General features: G+C 42.0%; 1 protein-coding gene across 5 annotated transcripts in view; it reads right to left on the bottom strand.

Annotated features, from left to right (window-relative positions):
* LOC121509480 (tight junction protein ZO-2-like) overlaps positions 1 to 25,164 on the bottom strand; it is a 273,847-nt gene that overhangs the window by 69,107 nt on the left and 179,576 nt on the right. Inside the window, exon 1 of one of the 5 annotated variants that reach the window (XM_041786898.1) lies at positions 13,146 to 13,283. The exons of 2 other annotated variants lie outside the window; for them this stretch is intronic. In XM_041786898.1, coding sequence (XP_041642832.1) covers positions 13,146 to 13,232 — 87 coding nt within the window. In that variant the 5' untranslated portion in view covers positions 13,233 to 13,283. Of the gene's footprint in view, positions 1 to 301; positions 380 to 13,145; positions 13,284 to 25,164 lie in introns of those variants that run through there. 2 more of the 5 variants (XM_041786903.1, XM_041786902.1) reach the window with 2 other exon arrangements.

Genomic DNA, 25,164 nt, shown 5'->3' with positions numbered 1-25,164 from the left:
GATATTAATGAGATCTGGTTGTGCTGCAACACCAGTGCCAGATAGTGGCAGAAGCACACCATCAGCTGTTTTATTATTATTATTATTATTATTATTATTATTATTATTATTATTATCAATATCATTATCATTATTATATTATTATTATTATTTCTTTGATAATGATGATGATGATTATTATTTTCTATCATTATTTTTTCATTACTTTTATCATTATGCATTTCATTATTATTATTATTATTATTATTATTATTATTATTATTATTATTATCTAACAACAGAAGAAGAAGAGGAAAGGTACCATTGAGGTTTTAAGAAACTACGGCCTGATGATGCAGCATGATGCTGGTGACTTGATCATCGTTTTCCTCTCCACATTCCTATTTTCCTGTCATTCGTGTTCAAATCTATCAGGATCAAGGAAAGAGGGAGATGACAAGGTGTCAGACAGGAAGATTCTCTCGATTTTTTTCCCACTTTCACTCACTCACAGAGCTAGTCTGTTTTAAAAATGAGACAGCTGTACATTAACAACGTTGGTGCTTGATCTCTGTCAGTATGGACAGATCCAGCCGTCTGTCCAGCTGTCCCCCTTCTGAAACTGTCTGTCAGTTTTTCTGGTCATGCCAAATCCTGCATGAATCCTGCTCCTTTGAACACAATGGATGACCGTAACAAAGCAGTAAGACAGAAGAAGTATAAGCAAAGAAGTGGCTGTAATGGAGACCTTTTAAATTTCCCATCATGCCTCTGTGTTTGGCTCCTAATAAAGGTGCACTCTCACTAGGGCCCTGTACCGTGCCTTTGCATGGTTTCATGGTTTTCATGCAGCCCCGTCCCCGCTGGCCTGGACTCACACTGACCTCAGCTAGTTGCTAACAGTTAGCTTGTCACTGTAAGATGACTTCTGCTCATTAACTCTTCAGATCACTGGAGAAGGCGTCCACATGCTACCACACCACCAGGGTTGCAAACACCAAAACAATCAATAAAATAACAGCTGAGACACCTAGAGCTGCAGGGTCTGACATACGTCTGCTATTTAACTGATTTTCACCCCATAGCTAATGTCCCGGGACGAGGACAGGTCTACTAAATGGACTCATGAAGCATTAACTACAGCTCCACTTTATGGTGCATGACAGCACAGATCGACATCACTGATTTGTGGAGTAACAGAAAACTTCTGAAACTCAGCTGGAAACCCCAAAGCAGCTGTATTTGTTGTAGACCTAAACCAACTTCTAGCAGACAGTGAGGCTGATTAAACTTCACTGAAACAAACACATCATGCACTCATCCTTTATCACATTTACTCTAACGCACAAAACCTTTCTCTCACATTTGAAAGGAAATATGAAAATACACCAATAAAATACTGAAAACATTTACACTGATATATCAGAGTCTCTGTGTTTCTGCTCTACCTTTGAGTTTCCTCTGCAGAACTTTTCTATCAGACAGAGACAGGGTCCCCCGAGTCCTGACCCAAAAACCCTCAGAGTACTGACAGTCTGCAGAGATCAGAGAAAAAGACAGGCAAGCTGCACACAGACACACAATCACAACAAGACACACCATGACAACAAAAAACAAGACAGTGCCCAACAAGACACGACACACAAGACAACAGCACATGACCAAATACAGGACACCGCATAACAGGATTAACCTGACACGCCACAAGGACTGGTTTCACACATCCATCTGTAAAAATTCCCATAGACGGTGTTGGGGAAAGGGCAGAGCCTTTGAAAAAAACTCAGAGGGTGACTGGATGAACGTTCTGTCTGTCACATATCTATGGGCCAATCAGAGCAACAAAACATGTGATGTCGTAGGTGTGAGTCACAACAGAGGAGTAAACTCTGAACCATGGCGACTGTAGACATGTCAGTACACGACAAAACAACTCACTGCTGTTCTTTGTTCTTCTTCTAACGGAGAAATGTCGTCAAGTTCTGATAAAACTGGCCCTTTAGCAGCATCCACGCTAACCTCCTCCGCCATTACTGCACCGGCCTCTTGTTGCTGCTTGCTTACATCACGACTCAGCAGCAACCAAAAGTAATGCCTCTTACTCCTGATTGGTCCTATCACTTTCTTACAGGGCCTGATCTGTTAGTATGCAAGCTTTGCAAGGTGGAGAATCACGGAAACAGGCGAATCCATCTGCTTTGCAAGGTTATACCAGGATACCATCCAACGAAACTGCACCACAGTACAGAACACGACAAAAAACCACAACAGGACACAACATGACACAACAAACACAATACCCACAATAGAACAGCGCTACACGACACAACGACCCGTGACGCAAGACGACACGGCAGGAGATGGCAACACAAAGTAAGACACAACACAACATGGCACGACAAGACATCAAACCACAACAGATGGCATGGTACAACAGAGACAAGACATGATATGACTCAACCTGGCACAACGAGACATGACATGGCACGGCGCGACACAGCGAGACACAGCACAGCGACACAGCACGGTACAACACGGCACGTCGAGAAACGGCAAGACATGACACAGCAAGAGATGACACGGCACGAGAGACAGCACGACGAGACACGGCAAGACAGGACACGGCACCACACAACATGGCACAGTGTGACACAGCAATGCATGACATGATGAGGCGAGACACTGCACTGCACGACACACAGCATGGCTCGGAACGACATGACACAACACGTCACGTCGAGACACAACGCGATACAACATAACACGTCAAGTGGAGACACGACACACAACACAACACAAAACGCACAACAGGACATGACACTACACAACATTACAAAAAATGACAAAGCCTTCCATGACGAGCCTTCACAGGCCCAACAAACTTAATCAACAGAGGAAGGACAGTGGATGGATCCAAAAACAGGGATGAGAGGACGTGGAATGACATGTGGGGAAGGAGCCACAGGCCATACACGAACCTGGGCTGCCAGGGTATATGGGATGAGACCTACACATCTACACCCCAGCCCATCACAGCGTAGCAAGACAGGACATGACCTAGCCTAGCCTGACACGGCAAGACAGCACCACAAGAGAAGACAACACAACACGAAACATCACAGTTCCACCAAGTACAGCAAGACGGTCCATCGCTGCACGGTCTGGATGGGACGTACCATTGCAGACGGGCAGCATGATTTAGCAGGATTCTGCTGTGAAAACGTACATCTAGAGGCACTCTTCTGTACTGTTAGCTAGGGTTTTCAAATCCCTAGTCCACTAGAGAAACAATCAGCCACCGAACTGATGGTGAAAACTAGAAATCGAGGCAGAACTGGGAACCGATTAGGCTCAGCGGGTAGAGCAGGTGCCCATAAACAGAGGCTATGGTCAACACTCTGGATCAATTCATGGTCTCAGCACTGTTTGGTAAAGGTCTTCTCTCTCTCTCCCCATGTTTCCTATCTCTCTTTAGCAGTCCGATTTAAATGAAGGCAAAAAAACCCAACAAAAATCTTGAAAAAACAAACAGTAAAAAGTTCTGATTCAGCCCTTATTTGCTCTCTGATTGGTCTGTTTTGGTCTGAGTGGTCCTCCCAGTCCTCTCATTAGCTGTGAATTCTGACTATATTCTGGTGACTTCTACATGGTTGAAAGGTGCGCTCAAGACACCTGGGAGTATTTTATCATCCAGTTTCCTAAACTGAAGTTTAAATATGATCAATGTCTTCTTTTGATTCAGCTCTGTGGACGACGACACTGGCAATCCCATCCATCAACAGTCACAAAGACAGCGTACATGCTCGGAGGGGGTAGAGGAATGTTTAAGAAAGACACTTTCATAGATTTTTTTACTCCTCAAAAGTCGATGAGGAGGGAGTGACATTTACTAACCCGAGTCTGTCATCCACACACAAACATCACACAGACCAACACAACAACCCACAAAACCACAAAGCAGCTCTCCCTCCCTCTGCTGTCTCCCCACACGGCTAAATGCCATCCAAGGATGTGAGCCCCGCTGAACACAGTCATCAATAGGCGCTGAGCCATTCGCTCACCGCTCAGCTCGTCTTTGAGCTTCTTCAGGAGACTAAGAATGTCAAATAGCTCACAGGTCTGATTAATCCAGCGTACTGCAGGTAAACATGGTTTTATCACCAGGAGTTGACTTTTGGTGATCATTAAGAGAACTTTACCCAGAAGCAGAAGATGTTTTAACACCATAACGACTCCGTGTCCCATCCGTGTCCTGACTCACCAGCCGAGAACCGCTACACTGATGATTTTTATCTCCTACTGTCTGAAGTCTTCTTCAGTCAGACTGTTTAACATGATTCATGCTTGTGTCAGTCAGTCTGCGGCTGTCTAAAACTAAGGCCATTAGTTTCATTGTTTTTATAAATCTTAGTTTTTATTCAGTTTCTGTAAACTAAAATAATGTCCAGTCTAATTAATTCAGTTTTAGGTATTGCATTAGTTTTAGTAAACTTTAATAATCTTTGACCACATCTTTTTTGTCTGGGCCTTTTTAACCCTGTTTATACGCCCGGAGACTGCAAGCTGTTTTTAGGCCCCTGAGACACCCACAGCATGACCAGGGTACGGTGGAATCCCCCTTCCACCTGGACGGTACCCTAAGCCAATGGTTCTCAACCTTGGGGTCAGGACCCACTTGGGGGTCGTTAGACACTGAGAGGGGGTCTCCAGATGCCTTGAAAAAACTAAAAGTATTTTTTTAATTACACTGTTGTCATTTACACCAGTTTTACCAAATGTAAAACCCTTTTCATCATTTTTAACACTAATTTTGCCAATTTTAGCACATTTTTGCCACTTAAAACCCATTAGTGACCATTTTAAACCCTTTCCACCACTTTTTTGCCTGTTTCAACACTTCTAAATGAATTCTTGACACTTTCTGCCTAGTGTTGCTTCTGTTGACCCATTATTGCCCCTATTAACTACTTCTTACACCCTTTTTGCCCATTTTAATCACAGCTGACCAATTTTTCCCATTTTTTATCAATTTTTCATCCCATCCCACCTAATTGCCACCAATTATTTGCACTTTAAAGCCATTTCAGCCACTTTTTATTCCCTTTTACTATTTTATATGCCTGTTTTGCCACTTAAATCCATCTTTGGTTATTTTTTGCTACTTTTGACCCATTTATGTTCTTTAAAAATGCAATTTCACCACCTTTATACCATTTTTGCCATTATTAACCAATTCTAACATTTTTTTAACCCATTTTACATGTTTTTAACAAACGTTATTTTCATTTTGAATAAATTAAGATACTTGTTGCTTTGATTAGAGTTGTTATTATTCATATCAAACATAATATATGGTTGACTTCATAATGGACCATGGTTTTGCTGACCTCCATGGGACCCCAGTGTGGCTGGGTCCCAGAAACCTCCCCCCATTTTCCCTCCTAATGGACGGCCTTGTCTGCACATGACTATTCTAGAATGTTCATGGCTGTATTCAACCACCTTCAGGTACAGTGGGGGTCCCTGTCCCTGTCTTTGGCACCTTTATGTTGGGGGTCGTGGGCTGAAAAGGTTGAGAACCCCTGCCCCATAAACCCCTTACTCCACCCTAAAGGTGTGGACTTTTCTAGTTCTAACAGATTCTTTTCTTGTCCCACTGGTAATATGCAAGGACATCCAGACCACAACCAGGGTTGTGTCCATCCTCCTTCCTGCCTTCAGGCAGCTGAGACCCTGTCAACATGGAGACGAAAACAATATGTTGCTATTTTGTTTTGAAAAAGTTTTCTGTAACGACAGGATTGTTTTAGGAAATATCCGCGTAAGCATGGAACCACGAAACGACTGAAAACACTGTAGTGTATATGCCAAGCCTGTACGCGGCGCTGTAACGCTGCCATGGAAATGCGCCAAAAGAGAAGATCACAGAAAAATGACACAAACTTTCTTCTAGCTGCCCTTCTGGCTGTTCTCCGCATTGGATTTAAGAACATCTGGTGTGTGTGTTTCGCCGTGGTGGTAAAGGAGCATCAGGTTTTGCTGTAAAAGCCATAACAATCTCAGTAGCTTGTGCAGCACCAACACAACCCTGTAGTCTGCTATTATTGTTTTGGCTGGACCCACGCAGGCGCCTCAAGGGAACTATGCTGTGTGTGACGTAATCGTTTCAAGAAAGATGCGGATAGCCGTCCACACGGAGACGAAACGGTAGTCTTTTACGGATTTATGCTCTCTGCGACCCGTTTTCAAAAAGCATCATTTACAGTCACCCAAAATGCCGTTTCCGTGTGGATGAAATGCTGATACAACAAAATACTTTTGCGTATACACCCGAATTCATCTCTGTGTGGACGGGGCCAGACTCTCCACATCTACACCTCACTGCAGCCCCAATCCTTGGCTCAAACATCCAGTACTGTAAACATGCGACATCGCCTCGATCAAAACGAGAGTGACATAAAAATGATCACTTATTTCAATACAATTCAGATCAAATTAACAGTCAAAACAATCACTTTTTGATTTTTTTAAGGATTGTCTAGCCTAGATTACTGTGTTGGTTTTAATATTGAACGATTTATTGCTGGAAATGAAGAACCTAATAAATAATTGCATCTTAAATCTCAATTTTGGAGAACACTGAATTAGGTAATCTTCCCAAATCATTCAGCCCTAATGCAAGCATAGATCCATATTTTTAATCATACTCCATTTTCTTGTGATCATCTTTTTTGGTTGTGTTCTTCAGATCTCTAATTATTTACTTCCTCATGTACTGATAACACAGTCGACTTCCCCATGGGCTTATTTCTCAAGATCTCTAGTAAAAATGTAGTGATTAGAAGAGGAAGCAGAGTAAAATCAAACCTCTGCATGAATTTAATACCTGGACTTCTTCACTACTGGGCTTATTAAACACGTCTGTTTGGCTCTGCTGTTGTCGTCATATAGGTTTTGTTCCATCTCAGGTCCAAACTGAAAGATTTTTTATTCGAATGCATTTGACTGATTGAACATGGTGGGAAATGTGGTTGTGATTCATCATCATGGCAGAGATGGAGGGTCCTGAGGGTAAACTAGGGCAGACCCATTTGCAAAAATAATCTTATTACCATTTTCTTTTTTTAAATATTGGGATTTAATATGTGATGATTCTTGGGTTAATCTTGTGTATTTTTCCAACAAATTCAAGCAATTAATATTTCCATAAATAAGAACATGTGTATTGAAAATGACATTATTTCAGAAGCCATTAATCCGTAGCAGCATAAATCTGAATATGAGGGTGCAACAAGCTTTAGTCTATAAAGGAGGAGGCTGGGGTGGAGGAGGGGAAGCTTGAGTCTGTAAAGGAGGAGGCTGGGGTGGAGGAGGTGAAGATTTAGTCTATAAAGGAGGAGGCTGGGATGGAGGAGGGGAAGCTTGAGTCTGTAAAGGAGGAGGCTGGGTGGAGGAGGTGAAGATTTAGTCTATAAAGGAGGAGGCTGGGATGGAGGAGGTGAAGATTTAGTCTATGAAGGAGGAGGCTGGGTGGAGGAGGTGAAGATTTAGTCAATAAAGGAGGAGGCTGGGATGGAGGAGGTGAAGATTTAGTCTATGAAGGAGGAGGCTGGGATGGAGGAGGTGAAGATTTAGTCTATAAAGGAGGAGGCTGGGATGGAGGAGGTGAAGATTTAGTCTATGAAGGAGGAGGCTGGGATGGAGGAGGTGAAGATTTAGTCTATAAAGGAGGAGGCTGGGGTGGAGGAGGTGAGCTTTAGTCTATAAAGGAGGAGGCTGGGATGGAGGAGGTGAAGATTTAGTCTATAAAGGAGGAGGCTGGGGTGGAGGAGGTGAGCTTTAGTCTATAAAGGAGGAGGCTGGGGTGGAGGAGAAGAAGCTTTAGTCTATAAAGGAGGAGGCTGGGGTGGAGGAGGTGAAGATTTAGTCTATAAAGGAGGAGGCTGGGATGGAGGAGGTGAAGATTTAGTCTATAAAGGAGGAGGCTGGCGTGGAGGAGGTGAAGCTTCAGTCTATAAAGGAGGAGGCTGGGGTGGAGGAGGTGAGGCTGACTACCAGTTGATCACAGCTGGGGTCTTACTTTAGTGAAGTAACACTAGGCTTCATCCGTTTTATTTAGAATGAGTTAACTATTCTTGCTATAATTCTTAGATAAAACCAAGCAGCAGCCTCCGGTCCTGAAAAATGAAACTAATGCGGAAGTGCAAAAAATTGCTTTACCGTGAGTGTTCACTTGAGGCTGGCTGCAGGAAAACCAGAAGTCCCGTCTGCACACGTTAAACAGCCGGTTTTGACACACAAAATTAACTGGTTTACAGCCTGGTTCAAAACACCAAACGTGTCTCATCAGCTAGTGTCTTATTGTGCTTTCACTGTAGGGGGGTGAATTGTTTTGTACCATGATCGTTTGCATTATATTTAGGATAAACCTCACTTCACGGTGATTAGCACATCTCATTTGATTGACAGATAGCTCAGCAGGCAGAGGCTCCGTTTCTGTTAACCGGAATGCTAGCTAGCAGGCTGACAGGAAGTCGCGCTTAGTGGGCGGGCCGTTAGGTTGATCCAAAGTTCGGTTGAGACTGCGATTTCAATATGGAAGCATCCACGGATTGGCTTCAAAAGCCGTTTTACTCCGCCTATTGTAAGCAGACGACTGACATCACACAGGGTTTGTCCAATTCTTTCTACAGTCTATGGATAAAACACAATAATGTTTTATAAAAAATGTACACTTGAATTTTTGCATAATGTGCATAAAATCTCTGCCGCTGCAAAAAAAAAAAGACGTATTAAACTGCTATTTTGACACATTTCAAGTTAAAGAAATATTGCAACTTCTGTGACTTGAAGGCCATACAGTGATTTAATCTAATTTGCGAGTAATTGCCCAGCCCTAGGGTAAACCAGTGAAGATTTAAACGTCATGGACCTTTGACTGTTGACTGCCATCCAATCAGATCCCAAAACATCTGCCAAACAAGAACTAACCTTTGCTGCACAAAGCATGCTGGGATACCTGTCAACACAGACCAGGCTGGCTGAGGCAGGCATGAACGAGGGAAAGATTCAAACATGGTTCACATGGAGAGAGGAGAACGTGCTGCAGCATCCACAAACAAAAGACAGCTGTGTGCAAGACGGGTCGATAACCAGGATACTAACTCAAAATCCAGATTCATTAAAGCGGTATCTTATTAGATATTATCCTTCATGTTTAGTCTTCTACAACACAGGCTTATGTCCTGCTGTCACTTCCCAGCATGCCCTTTTAAAACACTAGAATGATGTGAATAATGATAAAGGCTGTCAAAGCCACAGGCACTTGAATGCTTTTCAAAACTTTAAATAATAAAATCTTGGCTGTTTGAGGATCAACAGCGTTAAAAAGTAGCTACTCATAAATATTTTTCACTGCAAAACAGCGAGCTGGAGTTCCCTCTGCAGATTTTAGGAATCAAAACTATAAATGACCCAGAATTCAGAGGCCAGGACTTCTATTTTTGATGCTGTTGTGTTAAAACAAGCATCGACAGTGTTTGATTTCTACTCAAAGAGCAAATACTTGTCTAATTTTGCAGTATTATGGCAATCCTTGCAATGGTAGAAAGTGCTTCAAACAAGCAAAATTTAAAGCCTTGATAAAGTGAAGCATCATGAAAAAAATGTTGATTAGAAGACATACTACAGTAGTACACACAGACTAATGCTGAAGGGTCATATAACAGGACAATAGGGATAGGATCATTGACTCACCCAGCTTGTAAAGCCCGTCTGAAAATTCTGATTAAAAAAAGATACAGCTCATAAGAATAAACCCTGATCATAAATCCAACAGGAAGCTGTTGGTAACATTGGTTTGAACATAATAAAAAGAAAATCCTTCCCGGGAGCTGATTGGATCAATGAGACTCCTCCGACTCCACCGACACGAGCAGAAACCAGCTGGGCAGAGCGGACGAGAGTTAAGAGGAGCTGGTCGCGTGCAGAGTGCAGGACACACTAACACACTAACACACACTGACACACACACACACACATGCATGCATAGATGAACATGCACATGTAAACAGCAGAGCCATTCTAAGAAACGGAGTCGACACTCACTGATGAATCAGCTGTCAGAAATTATGACAACACAAAGATGCAGAGCTGATATTGACCATCAAAATCTTTTACACTTGATCTGATCAGGTGAACTTTCTAAACAGCATAGTACGGTGGCCTGGAGGTGTCAGACCAAACCACAACCCTTAGCATGAACAGAAAAGATGTGTTCAAACAGCTGCAGCAGAATGCATTCATGCTACAGCTACAGGACTCATTTTTACTGTGCTACAAAAGAACGGCGCTCCTTTCTACCACAGCATCACTTTGTACTGACTTTGCAGCTTTTAGTTACACGCAGCTGGTCTGCAACTTTTTGCATTTTTGTTTTAGCTTTTTGGATTTGCATTGCAAAATTCTACCGTCTTGTTGCCACTATTGTTGCATTTGTATTTTGCTACTTGCATTTACGTTGCAGCTATTTGCAGTTAAGTTGTAATTATTTCTGTTTTGTTGCAGCTGGTTGCATTTGAGCGGCTGCATTTGAGCGGCTGCTGTTGTCATTCAAGTTGCCCCTTCATATTAAGGTTAACTGCATCTACTACTGTTTTACATTTAAAACGGGGCTGTTTGAATTTATGATGGTCCAGTTGCATTTGTGTTGTGACATCTGCGTTCATATTTTGCTAAATGAATTTGGGTTTTAGCTTTTTGCATCTGAGTCATGGTTATTCTATTTGTGCTGCCACTTCTTGCATTTGGGTTCTGACTTTTAATGAGTGAGGCGGCACTGTTTGATTTTGGCTGAATGTTAATATTGAGTTTTTTCCTTTTCTGTGGATAATATCAAATGGTTGGCACACCATGATGATGACCTCTGATACGATTCTAGTAAAAGCCAAACCATACTAAAACCTGTCCTAGACACCTCTTATTAGGCCATTTTAAATATCAAAAGTCTAAAATGCCCTAAAAAACTTTGGCAACATCTCCTTTTTATTGAGGTTCTCAACATTTTCTATCCCAGAATGATCAAATCTCCACTATTCTGGTGATCAATATTTAGCCCGATTTTTAACCAAATAACACAAATATGTTGGAGTGCACTGGTGTTTGTACTCGTCGTCAACCATCATGGTTCAGACCTCATCGATGCCCGCAGTCACATGATCAATACATCAGAATGGAGATGAAGGTGAGATCATTTGGCCTCAACAACCCAGACTAGGTGGTCCAATGCTCTTAACGGTTTGCTTACTACTTTTAATCAACATTATCATTGTCATTATCAATATCATAACATTATCATCATCATCATCACACTGTGCCATTATCATTATCAATATCATTATCAGTACTGCATCTATCATTATCATATTGTGTCATTATTTTAAGGTATCATTATCATTTTGTATCTTCTCATTATTATTTTGTATGATTATCAGTATTGTATCATATCATCATTATATCATATCATCATCATTTTTATGGAATAAAAATTTGTCAGAAAAATTCAAACAAAACTTTCTCAGTATCAAACAAAAATGAGCATTTGAGATAAAAAAAAGTGAAACAAGCAAAAAAAAAAAAAAAAAAAAAAAAAAAAGAGTTCACATCAAGAGTACTCAGCAGAAATAGCAGCCAAATTATTAGTCCTCAAATTTTGAACTTCTATCTTTTTGTTTATGGTTCCTGTTTTTTCTCTCTCGGTGATCAGACTTCGCGTTTGCGCTGCCTGATCCTTTGTTTCTGACACAAATGTCACATGTGGGCGGGCTTTTTTTTCTGGGGTGTATCCCTCTTGGCTGACGAGTTTTTGAGTGACAGCTCAGTCACTCTAGATGCTCTGGAAGTTTTTGTTCAGCTCACATCTGGGAAATTTATATAAATATAAATCTAAAAAGGAAGCCAGCCGACTATCGTTTTAGCATCAGTTTGACTGAATCATTTCTGCTTCATTTAGTCTAACTACTGATTAAACTTGTGTGTCAGTGGAGTACTAGATGGTTTTTGTAGGTTTTTTCAGCCACTTCAGGTGTTATCATCAGTTTGTAAGAAAACTAATACGTTAGCTCAGTGGTAGAGTACGAGACTGTCACTAAGAATAAAAATGCTTCTCAAAGAAAGTACATCAGACAAAACATTCTATAACAGATGATCATGTGAAAAGCATAATTCAGTTAGTGGTTATTATTTTTTACTGAGCATTTGGCCTGGTATATATTTTTTTAAATATGAACTATTATTTTACCTTTTATTTTCTTTAAAACATCACGGCCCTCTTAAAACTTCGACATGTTGCCCAGCCCTACCACACCATACCTGTTTGACTCCACAGCAACAAAAATAAAAGCCTGAGGCACCAGTATCAGGCCATTTCTTCCTTTCACATATCAAAAACTGTGAGCTAACTCCAGCTCTGAAACATTTTCGTTATTTTCATGCAATTTAGAAAATGTTGAGGACTTTTGATGGAGCCATTCCTCTGCCATGCGCCTGTCTCATAAAGTCAAAGTGGATTTTTACGCTTTGATATCATCGATCAGCAGAGTAACAGAGATGGTCTCATTTTAAAACACGAGGTACAAAGAGAATCAAACATTCTGACAGCCGCCACACAGACACTCTCTACTCTAAAGTCTACACTCATCGTCCCACCAGTCGGAGCAGACAGGAGTTCCCCGCAGGAGCGTAGAGGACCACCAGGCTGCCCTTCAGCTGCTCAGTCTCCAGACCTCTCAGCTGGATCTTGGCCCCCCCACCGTCCTTGCCGCCTCCCCCTTCCCTGCATCCGTCTGAGACCCCCATCCTGCCCGTCTTGGCCTGCCTGCACCGGTGCCAGCAGCCGGTTTGCAGCCACTCCAGACTCATCGCTCCGTCAGCGGGCTTGGCCCCCGCACTTTGTTTGAAGCCTGTCCCTGCCTGCCACCCCCCGGACCCAGCATGATGCGGCTCGGTTTAGGAAGTTCCCAAGGCATCGCAGCCCGAGTAGACTTCCCACCAGAGCGACTGTTGACCTCTCTGCTCACTGTCCTACCTCCAATCCTGATAAGCTGTGCAGCTGAGGATTAGCTTAGCCCCGCGAGGGAGGGGGGGACTAAAAATAACATCACACTCACAGCGCCTCCTCCTCCTCCTCCTGTCCCGCGCAGAGTCCTGAGTGCTCGAACGGCACTCCTCCACTTCCTGCGCAGGCTGGTTGACATGTCCAGGTGAGCGCAGGATCCCAGGGTTCAAAGGGAGAGCCGGGCTCAACAGAATGAGCCGCCTGTCCTCCCTCCTCCCTGTCTGTCACTCTGCTCGCTCTCCTGCTGCTTTAACTCTGCCTCTCTCGCCCCTCTCTCTCTCTCTCTCACATGTTAAACAACACTCAACCCTGAAAGTTACACTCATCTGGCTTCTTTTAATGGGGAATTTAACCCTTTACAGGAAAAACAGCCACATATGGTCACTTTAGTCCACTTCCTTTGTGTCCCCCACAACTCTTTTGATACAAGAACCAGTATGAGTTTTTGGAGTCAGTCAGTGGTGATCAGTCAATGTCACGGAAACTGTCATCACAGCATCTGACCAATCAGAAGTGGCCAAGAATGTCTCATACTTCCTGTTTCCTCCAGAACTTGTGAAATGTAGTTTAGAGTCTCTTTCAGCCCAACAGCAACAGTCCTAACATCAGAACTAACTAAGTAAATGAAACTCCGCTATTATGAGGGTGAACAGTGGTGCTTAATGTGGTTTATGATTTATATAGGAACTCTAGCAATTACTGCAATTTAGCATAAGCAGAGTCTACGTATTTGATTGTATGCCTATTAGGGGGTGTGAAATGATGTCTGTATTCAGACATATGTGCTATTTATTTAGCAAGGCGGGCAAAGAGTATTTTCCTGTCAAATACACTATATGGACAAAAGTATTTGGTCACCTGGAGTAAAGGGTGAGGGTTAGTAAAGGACATGGATTCTAATCCATGTCCTTGACTATCAAGTTGTCCCCCTTCTGCAGCTCTAACAGCCTCCACTCTTCTTTAAAGGCTTTCCACAAGATTCTGCAGTGTTTCTGTGGGAATGTGTGTCCATTCATCCTGTAGAGCATTTATGAGTTCACGCACTGGTGTTGGACCAGAAGAAGCTCACAGTCTCTGTTCCAGTTCATCCCAAAGGTGCTGGATGGGGTTGAGGTCAGGACTCTGTGTGGACCACCAAACCCAGACTCACCCATCTGACTGTAAATAGAGAAGCTGATTGGTCACTCCACAGAACATGTCCAGTGTCGGTGTTTTACTCCACTTCCTCTGAGGCTTGGCATTGGTCCTGGTGATGTGAGGCTTGCATGCAGCTGTTGCCATGGAAACCCATTCATGCAGCTCCTGCTGCAGTTTTAGTGTTTACATTAATGCCAGTGGAAGTTCAGAACTCTTCAGCGATGGAATCAGAAGAACCTTGGAGACTTTTACCCATGATCCTTAGCACTCGTTGACCCTGCTCCATGATTTTACCTGGTCTTCTGCTTCGTGGCCGAGTTGCTGTTGTTCCTAAACTTTTCCATTTTCTAATAACATCACTGACAGCTGACTAACCAACCATCTTACTGCAAAGGTGTCATCATGACAGAACCACGCTGAAGTCTCTGAGCTCTTCAGAACAACCGTTTAGGATCACAGCTGTCTGAGACTGCATGTCTAGGTGAAGATTTCAGACACCTGTGGGTCTGACTGAAACACCTGCATTCAATCATTAATAGGCAGGACCAATCATTATAATGCAGGATTAAACTGGAGTAAGATGTCACAACAGGTTTGTAGAAAATGAAAGACTGATCCAGTGAGTGAGGTGGGGATACGACTGCACAACCTGAGAGAGAGCGCATGTAGAGCTGATGACGCGGCGTTTTGAGTTGATGACATTAAATCAATGTGCTTAAGTCAGCATGATTTTTGATCTGCTAAAAGGAAAAGAAGCAACCATTGTTTCTGCCTCAAAGTTACTTCTTCTTCTTCTTTGGTATTTTGGAAGGGATTTCAAAGTCTGCTGCAGTTTTTGCTACTTAAACACGTCTGTGAGGCATCCCCGAATAATGAGGAACCGCTGTGATATTCCTGTGGTACACCTGAAGGCAGGGCCGGCACGTAGGTCCTGTCCCAGAGCAGGACCATTATGGCCACAGCTTAGAGCAGGGGTGTCAAACTCCATGACAGAAGGGGCCAGATTCTGAATTAAGGTCTACCCTGAGGGCCTGACAGCGCCCACATTTACACAAACTGCTAGCCCCATTTTCACCAGTAATAAATTATGGGGGAAAATAGTACTGATGAGGGATGATTTTAAGATTTAAAAAGTCAAAATGATTAGCTTAAAAGCTCAAAATTATTAGTTCAAAAGGTCAAAAAATGAAATTAGATGTTAAAATAATGCTTTTAAAAGGCAAATATATAAAAAAGGACAGTCACCATTGTGTTTTTAGGGCAAGAATATGACTGTAAATTTAAAATGGTGCACCTAAAAGGTCAAAATATGAGATAAAATGTCAAAATAATAAACTGAAAAATCCAAAATATTAGGTACAGTCAAAATTATCAGTTGAAAAGGTCAAAATATAGGACAAAAAGTCAAAATAATAAAAAGGTCAAAATATTAAATAAAAGTCAAAATAATAGATTGAAGTTATAATTGTGCAATGAAAATTTTAAGATATGAAATGAAAACACAAATGACTTTATTTTCCCATATTTCTTTTTTCTAATTATTTTCAATTTTTATTTTTTTCACATTTTTATGACTTGATATTTTCAAGGTTAATTTTACATTTTTGTACTGGAGGAAATCTACAGACCTCATGTTTTAGGGCCAGTTATAATAAGAATATGATAGGATCTTATGGGCCGGGTGTAACTGTACCACAGGCCGAATTTGGCCCCCAGGCCTTGAGTTTGACACCCGTTGTTTAGAGTTATAATAAAGAGTTACAGTAGTGGAAGTAGGGGGGGGGATAAGTGTTCACTTTTACCAATAAAACTCAACTTCTATCGATCAAATTTAGAAGCATTATCAAAAAATGCCCCAAGACTCTTCACAGAAGAGAACATACTGGACTAAAGAGGACCAAGAGTGCCGTATCCAACAGCCTGGGGTCCAAACACAACGACCTCTGTCCAGTTAAAGACAGCCATGTTTTAATGTCCTCAGAAAGTCAGCTCAGAGCTGCAGTGAAGGAAAGGTCAAGGACATGGAGAGCTGCTTAACAACAGTAAAACAATGAAACAAGACATAGTATTAGTCAAAAACACTCCCTGGGAGCAATAAATACACTAAAAACATGACCAGGCCCAAAACAGAAGACAGCATGATATAAAAACGGCACACATAAGGTGACATGGTCAGGCGCTGTTCATCACGGCCTGATGTAAAGGATGAGATCAGCAGAGGATCAGCAGAGCAAACAGATAAAGCTCTGATAAAGCCAATTTACACTAACGAAACAGACCAAACAGACACTCAGGCAAGATGGAGTCAGCAAAACACGTCATTAGGAATCTGAGCGACGCCGTGCTCATCTACCAAGATACAAGAAGATCAGCACACGGGGTGGCGACGCGCTCATTTTGTTGTTTCCTGATAAAAAGACTGATGTAAAATATCGCACCATCATCTGCATAGAACAACAGATACAAGTTAATAAAGGCTTACAGGATCCAAGCATATGAAGAATAATTCTTCATGCTGCCAAAGCCCCACAGCGGAGTGTCTCAGAGGTAAAGATAGGCAGAGGTTCACCAAACTGAAAAACTGTGTCTAGAAAATCATCGTCTGTTGGTCGTGCCATCCAGACCTCTCACCAACAGAAAACAATCCAGCAAAGAAGACCCAGGACTGTTGAGCAGCTAGAGTCCTACACTAGACAAGAATGGGACAACATTCCTCTCCCATCAGCTTCATTCTTCATTCCCCAGACTTGTTAAAAGAAGAGGGGATGGTAAACACGGCCCCGTCCCTACTTTTCTTAAATGTGTTGCTGCTGTTAAATTCAGAATGAGCTCATATTTGAGTTTATGTCTCAGAATCAGGACTTACAGTCGAACCACTTTTACACACCGTCTCCTTTTCTCTGTATATTCTTCTTTTTCTATTATCATCACTTTTGTTTAACGGTCCGTGCTCAGCTTCATATTTTCCTCTTTTTTTATTCTCTGGCAGTGAGAGGCTCCCACACCTTTGACCAGTACCACAAAAAATAACTTTAAAAACCAAGATAAGGTCTTATTATTTCATCATTCCTGTGCCAACAAAATATACAAAAATGAAATAAAAGAGCACAAACGTCTATGACAAAAAGGGTGCTGGTAAGAAAATAATATGATTTTGAGGGATTTTTTAAAGGGAATTAATGCCATAAACTCCCTCTGTGTTATTGCTAATCCCAGTGTAAACTAATTAGCCTGAGAGCCACAGATAAGCAGCAGAATAAAGCAGTGAGGGAGGCTAACTCAGGGGAAATCACTGATCGATGATGTGGGCATAAACAAGCAGCTCTGGGCCTAATCTGAGGCTTTAGCAGCTCTGACACACACATCAGTCTCCTCAGCCTCCCGTCCTCCTGTTATGTGACTCTGCCCTACATTCATAAAAATAGACTCATCAATAACAGCTTTACACGCGCTGGAGGACGTCGATACTCAGCTTTTAATGATGTTCAAAGATCTGCTCTCACAGCGCTGCACGTTCACTGGGTCACACTCACAGATGGCTAATCCTAATCCAGCCACTGTCGCCCAAAAAATGCACCAGTCACTGATCACTCCTGTGGATCTATTACCCTGAATCAATATGTTTAAATATGTATAACCCTGAATCAGTCCATTTAAATAAAGCTATCTAAAGCTATAGTCTGATACAGCAGGTGGAGGTATGATAGGAGCAGGAAGAAGAGAACCATTTTTCCACACCGCTACCTTATTACAGGGGTTCCCAAATGTTTCAGCCCATGACCCCCAAAATAAAGGTGTCAGAGACTGGGGACCCCCACTGTACCTGAGGGTGACTGAACACAGCCATGATCATTCAAGAGTAGTCACGTGGAGAAGGCCGTCCATTAGGGGGGAAACATGTCCCCGTCAAACTGGGGGCCAGTGAAATCCTGGTCCATTGCAAAGTTAAGCTGTGGTATTTTATATTTAACCTGAATAATAACCACTCTTATCAAAGAAATATCTTTTTGATTCATCTGTGCAGTGAGTAGCCCTCTTAAAAATGTAAATTCTTTTGTTTAACATTGAATTGAAATATGGTATAAAAAATGCTGGGAAAGGTGGTGAAATTGGAGTTTAAAAGTAGCAGAAATGGGTTAGAAGTAGTGTTGTAAAGATAATCAGGTATGGATCGGTTAACCGATCCTGACATCAGCGGTCCGAGTGTGTCGTTCTGCGGAGCCCTGGATCGGTAAAAATGCAGCGAATCGGTCTTTGAACCGGTTTTAACGTCAAAGATCGGTTCATGAGGCTCTGCTGCTTGTCTTCATAGCCCGTTCCACCATGCTCTGGCTCAGCATCTGTAATCTCACGCGACCCGCGGTGACCTTTGACCTTTAAACGAGAGTTCCGTTCACCGTAGGTGCCAGGTAGCTGGATGTGCCTAACGTCTTTCAGTTCTGCACCTCAGGAAAAACTTGTGGACTTTATATGAAGGAAGGATAACTTTAGAAATGTCTGCCCATCTGTATGCTTTGGAGAAAAGTGATTAAGAACTTTGGCAGCTCATAAATAAATACAATACAGTAACTATTTATCCCCGAAGGGAAATTCATTTGTCTGGAGTCTCATCTGTTTATGGTAGAATTATATAGTCTTATTGATGATGGTATGCAAGATCTTATATTATATTTTTTATATATATATATATATATATGTATACACTTTGCTGAGTTAAAACTCTTCAGTTATCACCGTAACAACAGCCCTTTTATTCACGGGCTTTACAACCGTAATGTGTTGTTGGGGAGTGATTGATCTGGTGACATAATCAATACATCTGAGCCCACTGATGTGATGTTAAACAGAGAGGTTTAATGTCAAAGTAAGACACCTGGGCACCTGGGTGTGACGAAAACTTTCTTAGACATCATTTCAGAATGTTAGCACAGGAGGCCTGGCATTTAGTCTGTTTTATAAATGAGATCAAATCAACTAAGATTATTATCAGATTAGCTTGTTTTCCCCTTTTTTGGTAATTTTTGTTAAAGCAAAAAGTTATTTTGATTCAATAATCAGATTGTACTGGATTGAATCGGACTGAACCGTTCTGTATTTTAATGAATCGTCAGTGAATCGACTCAGAGTCTGTGAATCGAAATTTGAATCATCTTGAAAAGGAGAGATTCACATCCCTGGTTAAAGTGCCAAAAAATGGATAAAAGTGGCAAAGAAATAAAAAAAAAAAATGCAAAAATGGGTTAAAGTGGCAAAAACAGGCATATGAGGTGGTACAAGGGGATTAAAAAGTGGCCGAAATGGTGTTAAAGTAGTAAAAACAGGGTGAAATTTAGTGAAATGGGATGAAAAATTGATATAAAGAGAAAAAAAGGTTAGGTGAGGCAGAAATAAGCAGAAATGGGTTAAACTGGCAAAAATGGGCATATTAAATTGTGAAATGTGGAGTAAAAAGTGGTAAAGAGGGGTTAATAGTGGCAATAATGGGTCAACAGAGCCAACAATAGGCGGAGAGTGACAAGATTTGGTTTAGAAGTGGAAAAACAGGCAGAAAAAAGTGGTGAAAAGGGTTTAAAATGGACAAAAATTTTGTTTTAAGTGGAAAAATGTGTTAAAGTCGGCAAAATTGGTGTGAAAAAGTGATGACTACGAGTTGAAATCTGGCAAAAAAAAAAAAAGGGGCAACAGTGTAAATTAAAAAATATTCCTAGTTTTTATTAAGGCATCTGGAGACCCCCTCTCAGTACTTCACAGCCCCCAGTTGGGTCCAGACCCCAACGTTGAGAACCACTGCTCTAAAAGACAAAAGAAGTCCGTCTTGTTGTGAAAAAAGTTGAAATAAAAAGTTGTGGCTTTGTCAGCGTAGCTTTGAGCTAAATTTGACAAAAACTCCTCCACACACTCCTGAAATACCGTCACTGCCTTCAAACAGAGCCGTGCAGTCCTGAATCCAGAGGCAGTTTTTCAGCCCTACTCTGTGGTTATTTTCTCAGTCAGGAATAAAAGACATTCATGTAAAGGCTGATCCTGTGTCAGGTTTTAACTTTCATGTCTCTCAGAGCGCCTCAATAATTCAGACTTTAAAATTGCTTACAGGACTTTTTGTCATTTGGCAAACTGACACTTCCTCTGCTCTGCTGGTGACAATGATGGGCCGTTAAATATATTTATGCGACTCCACTGGATAAAACCTGGACTCTGTTTCAGCACTATGTACCGGCTCTATCGTGTCTATTGAAGAAAGTCTGTGAGCTGGAGAGCAGGGCCTGAAATCTAACAGCAGTTTCCACATTCACACAACAGCTTCATTTAAAATGAAAAGAATAAAAACACTTATTTTAGACTGAGCACCTCTTATCATTCTGCAGAAGCTTCTAGAAGACTGAACTCTGATTGGACAGGCCAAACAGCGAGGCTGCTAATTAAAATGTAAACCTGGGTCAAACATGAGGGGTAGAGTTCATGTTTGATTCTAATGATCTGTTCCAATCCTAATTTTAATGGACACACGCTGCAGCCTTTTAAAAGCCGTCTGAATGATGAGTCAGCACAATAAATCTATATCAAGCTTCTTCTTGCCCCATCAACTCATCAGGAAACAAATATTAGACTATTTATTGTTCATTTAAGTCCTTATGAGCTTTGGCTGCAGCTCCTCGTCCTGTACGTTACGATATAATTCACCTCTACCACAACCATCCATCCATGATCTATACTGGTTACCCTGTCAGTCACCAGTTACCAGAACCAGCAGCCCTGGACTTTAGACCAACACAGAGAGAACATGCAAACTCCCCAACAGGGATCCAACCAGGAACTGTCCTGCTGTCAGGCTCCAGCCCCAACCCAAGAGAATGGACCCTGAAAACCCCAGAGGATGGGCATTGGAAAACCCCGGAGACTGGGCCACTGAAAATCCCATAGAATGGCCCCTGAAAACCCCAGAGGATGCACCCTGAACTCCCCAGAGAATGGACCCTGAAAACCCCAGAGGATGGGCATTGGAAAACCCCGGAGACTGGAACACTGAAAATCCCATAGAATGGCCCCTGAAAACCCCACAGAATGGACCCTGAAAACACCAGAGGATGGGCACTGGAAAACCCTGGAGACTGGGCCACTGAAAACACCAGAGAATGGGCCATGAAAACCCCAGAGAATGGACCCCGAAAACCCCACAGAATGGACCCTGAAAACACCAGAGAATGGACCCTGATAAACCCAGAGAATGGACCCTGAACTCCCCAGAGAATGGACCCTGAACTCCCCAGAGAATGGACCCTGAACTCCCCAGAGAATGGACCCTGAAAACCCCAGAGAATGGACCCTGAACTCCCCAGAGAATGGACCCTGAACTCCCCAGAGAATGGACCCTGAACTCCCCAGAGAATGGACCCTGAACTCCCCAGAGAATGGACCCTGAAAACCCCAGAGAATGGACCCTGAACTCCCCAGAGAATGGACCCTGAAAACCCCAGAGAATGGACCCTGAACTCCCCAGAGAATGGACCCTCCCCCTCCCCAGCTGTGATTTCTTTATGCATGTGTGTTGGATCGTTAGCATTGGTGCTAACGTCATAGCTAACAGTTTCTTCCTTTTTGATTGAAAAGTCTTTCAACCATAACTAAGATCTTGTGGTGGATTTTTTTTTTATCAGTGCTTCTTCTTTTTTCCATTTTAAATTATTTTTTTGCTGTTTGTTTTCCTTTGATGCCACTTTTTTGCCTCTTTTAATCCTTTTGGCCATTTTTCATACATTTTTGCCACCTTTTGCCCAGTTTAGCCGATGTTTTACCACTTTTAACCTACTTTTTTGTCACTGTCTAGCCTTTACTCATTTTTTCATTGTTTTGCCCATTTTTGCCACCTTTTGCCACTTTTATCCCCTTTTTGCAGCTTTTATTTTAATTTTTGCCATTTTTAATGTATTGCTGGTGCTTTTCATCCTTTCTGGCCACTTCTGGTCCATGTTTGCCACATCTTTTTGCCACATCTTTTTGCCAGTTTTAACTGATTAGGCAAATTTTATTTTAATTCTGCCTCTTTTCACAGTTATTCTCCAGTTGTCTCAGTTTTTTCTGCCTTTTTTTCCGGCATCCTCACGTGTGCACATCATGGCTAAGATTAAGAGTGGTGATTATTCAGGTTGAAAATAAAGCATGGTCAGTAGAATTAACTAGAGCTTTTACATTGGACCATGATTTTGCTGACCTCTGTTTGGCTGGTCCCCAGCTCTCTCCTGTATCCCCCTTATGGGCAGCCTTGCTGCGAAGCATGCAAGTCAAAGTTCTTAGCTGACACCACTCACTCTTCAACATCCCACAAAGGTATTATTTCAGCGTTGAGTTCCTGGTCACCTGTTGCTGCAGAGCTGCAGAGCAGGCACCTCATGAAACAACCAGGGGAACGACTGTCAGTTATATTCTACTTTTTCTACTTATGAAGAATAAAGTTTCAGAACTTTTCAACACCAGCAACAACTGAAATAACAGTTTTTACAACATGCCGTACCAAAGACTCCCAGAGCAACAAGTTTCAACCTGACAGCAGCTCATTGATCTGTCTGAGCGCCGGCAGATCATAAAGCTGTCACCAGTGATTAGATAGGTGGGTTTATAGGTATATTTACAACAGGCTGAGCCTGATATTACAGTATAATGATGTGTTAATAAGGTGTTAGATTGGTTAGTCTGATGCTTGACAACAGCAGCAACGTTGCCTGGTCCAGACATGTTCAGTTAGAGCAGTGTTACTCAACCCTGCACAACCAAAGAGCCAAACTGTTGAAAAATACCTTTACAAGAGCCACAATCTAAGAGGAGCAGAGTGGCAAAAACGGCTTGAATTAGCAATAAAAATAAGTTTAAGGTGGCAAAAATGGTCTAAAGGGGAAAAAACGTGGCAAAAAATGAGAGAAAAGTGACTAAAATGGGCAAAAAGCAGTCAAGAGTGGCAAAATAGGACAAAACATAAGGAAACAAGTGGTGTTTAACAGCGAAAGGTAGCTAAAATGGGCCAAAAATGGTGACAAGCGGCGGAAATGTGATAAAAGTGGCTAAAAGAAGTTGCAAAAATGGGCAAAAAAAGAGGAAACAAGTGGTATTTAATGGCAAAAGGTAGCTAAAATGGGCCAAAAAATGGTGAAAAGGGGCGAAATTGGTCCAAAAGTGGCAAAAACTTCACAAAAAATGAGAGAAAAGTGACTAGGATCTGCAAAAACAAGTCAAGATTGGCAAAATAGGGCAAATCAATAGAGAACAAGTGGTATCTAATGGCAAAGCGTAGCTTAAAGTGGTGAAAAGTGGTGAAAAAGTGTCAAAATGGGCAAAAAGTAGGAAAAAAGTGGCATTCAATGACAAAGGTAGCTTAATCGAGTGAAAAGTGGCAACAAAGGATGAAACAGGGCAAAAATGGGATAAATGGGACAATGAAGTTTGACAAATAAAGCCTTCTGTATACGTCTGGGAAACAAACTGATTATTGTGATAAATTTCTGAGGTCAAAGTTTCCTTTTCTAAGGTTTTCTGGGGGGTTTTCTGTGGCTCTAGAGCCACACGTTGAGTATCACTGAGTTAGTATGACTTCAGCTGTTTCTCATCAGAACACTTACTTTTCCAGCCTTAAGTTGCCCTGTCCCTGGTTCCATGAGCTATGTCAGTGCTATTTAAATCAAAATGGGCATTTTTGAAATGGTAGAGTGCCTCAGTTAATATCTGAAAAGTTGTTTATGTTCTATTGTGAACCAAATATGGGTTTATAAGATCTGACTTCTGTCATTTTTTTGTTTTTGACATTTTACAAAGAGCCCCAATAATTTTGGGATTTTGCGTTGTGTTTCAGGTTGAAAAGTTTCCGATTGTCCCTCTAATGACGGAGCGTTCAGGCTGAGAGTGAGCAGCAGTGAAAACGTGCAGCTCTGCCTTCATCTCGCGCTCGCTCTTTGCCTCTGATGCTCGGCGCTCGTGTGTCTGCGGGTGGCCCTCAGAGCTTCAGACAGGCCTGCTCGCTGCTGTCACAGCACATCAGGCTCACCGCACACTCAGAGAACACAGAGCCAGTGAGCTCTCTCTGTGAGGAGAACCAGCCACTGCCTCAGCAGACTAGCTTCATAATGAGAGTGAAACACAAACAGTGATCAGCGCAGAGAAAGTAGGTCAGAAACAGAGAGAGAAGTTTAAAAGTTAAGACGGACAGATTCAGCTTCACGTCAGACATCAGAGAGAAACATTCAGGTCAAAAATGTAAGAATAAAACACAGGAAGTAAAAACACAAACATGGTGGACCAGCAGTGAAGCAGCTGCCAGTCCAGGACTTCAAACCAAAGTCAGACTCAGACAAACCAGAGTCATAAAGCTGTCTCTGTTTCTGCAGCTACACAGAGGGAATGTTGACAGCTATTTTAGATTTAGTCAGTCTAGAGCAGTGATACTCAACGTGTGGCTCTTCTCTGATTATTTGTGGCTCTTTTGTCTCAGTCTGAAACATTATTCCTCCAGAAAACCTAAAAAAAAGGGAAACTTTGACCTCAGAAATCAATCACATTGATTAGTTTGTTTCCCAGAATTATACAGAAGGCTTTTTTTGTCAAATGAAGACAGAGTCCCTCTCAGCCCCTCCACGGGTGGAGGTTGGTACTCATAAAGGACCAGCAACATACAAGGATGGATCTACGAGGTAAATCCAACGAAGAAACTGGAGCACACCAATGACTTGATGCCGTGTAATCAGGCGCAGAGGTCCAGTGGTTTTGACTCTGATGAAGACGCAGCACCCATTGAAATGTTAGTCCTCTGCACCTGATTAAACGGCTACAGGTGATTGGTGTGCTCCAGTTTCTTCGTTGGATTTACCTGGTAGATTCACTGAAACACCTTTCTTAGTCAAACTTAACTGTCCCATTTATCCCATTTTTGCGCTTTTCACCATTTTTTTGAT

The sequence above is a fragment of the Cheilinus undulatus genome, linkage group 5, assembly GCF_018320785.1.
Source record: "Cheilinus undulatus linkage group 5, ASM1832078v1, whole genome shotgun sequence".
Taxonomy (NCBI): Eukaryota; Metazoa; Chordata; class Actinopteri; order Labriformes; family Labridae; genus Cheilinus; species Cheilinus undulatus.
This window is presented reverse-complemented; position numbering and strand designations above follow the sequence as displayed.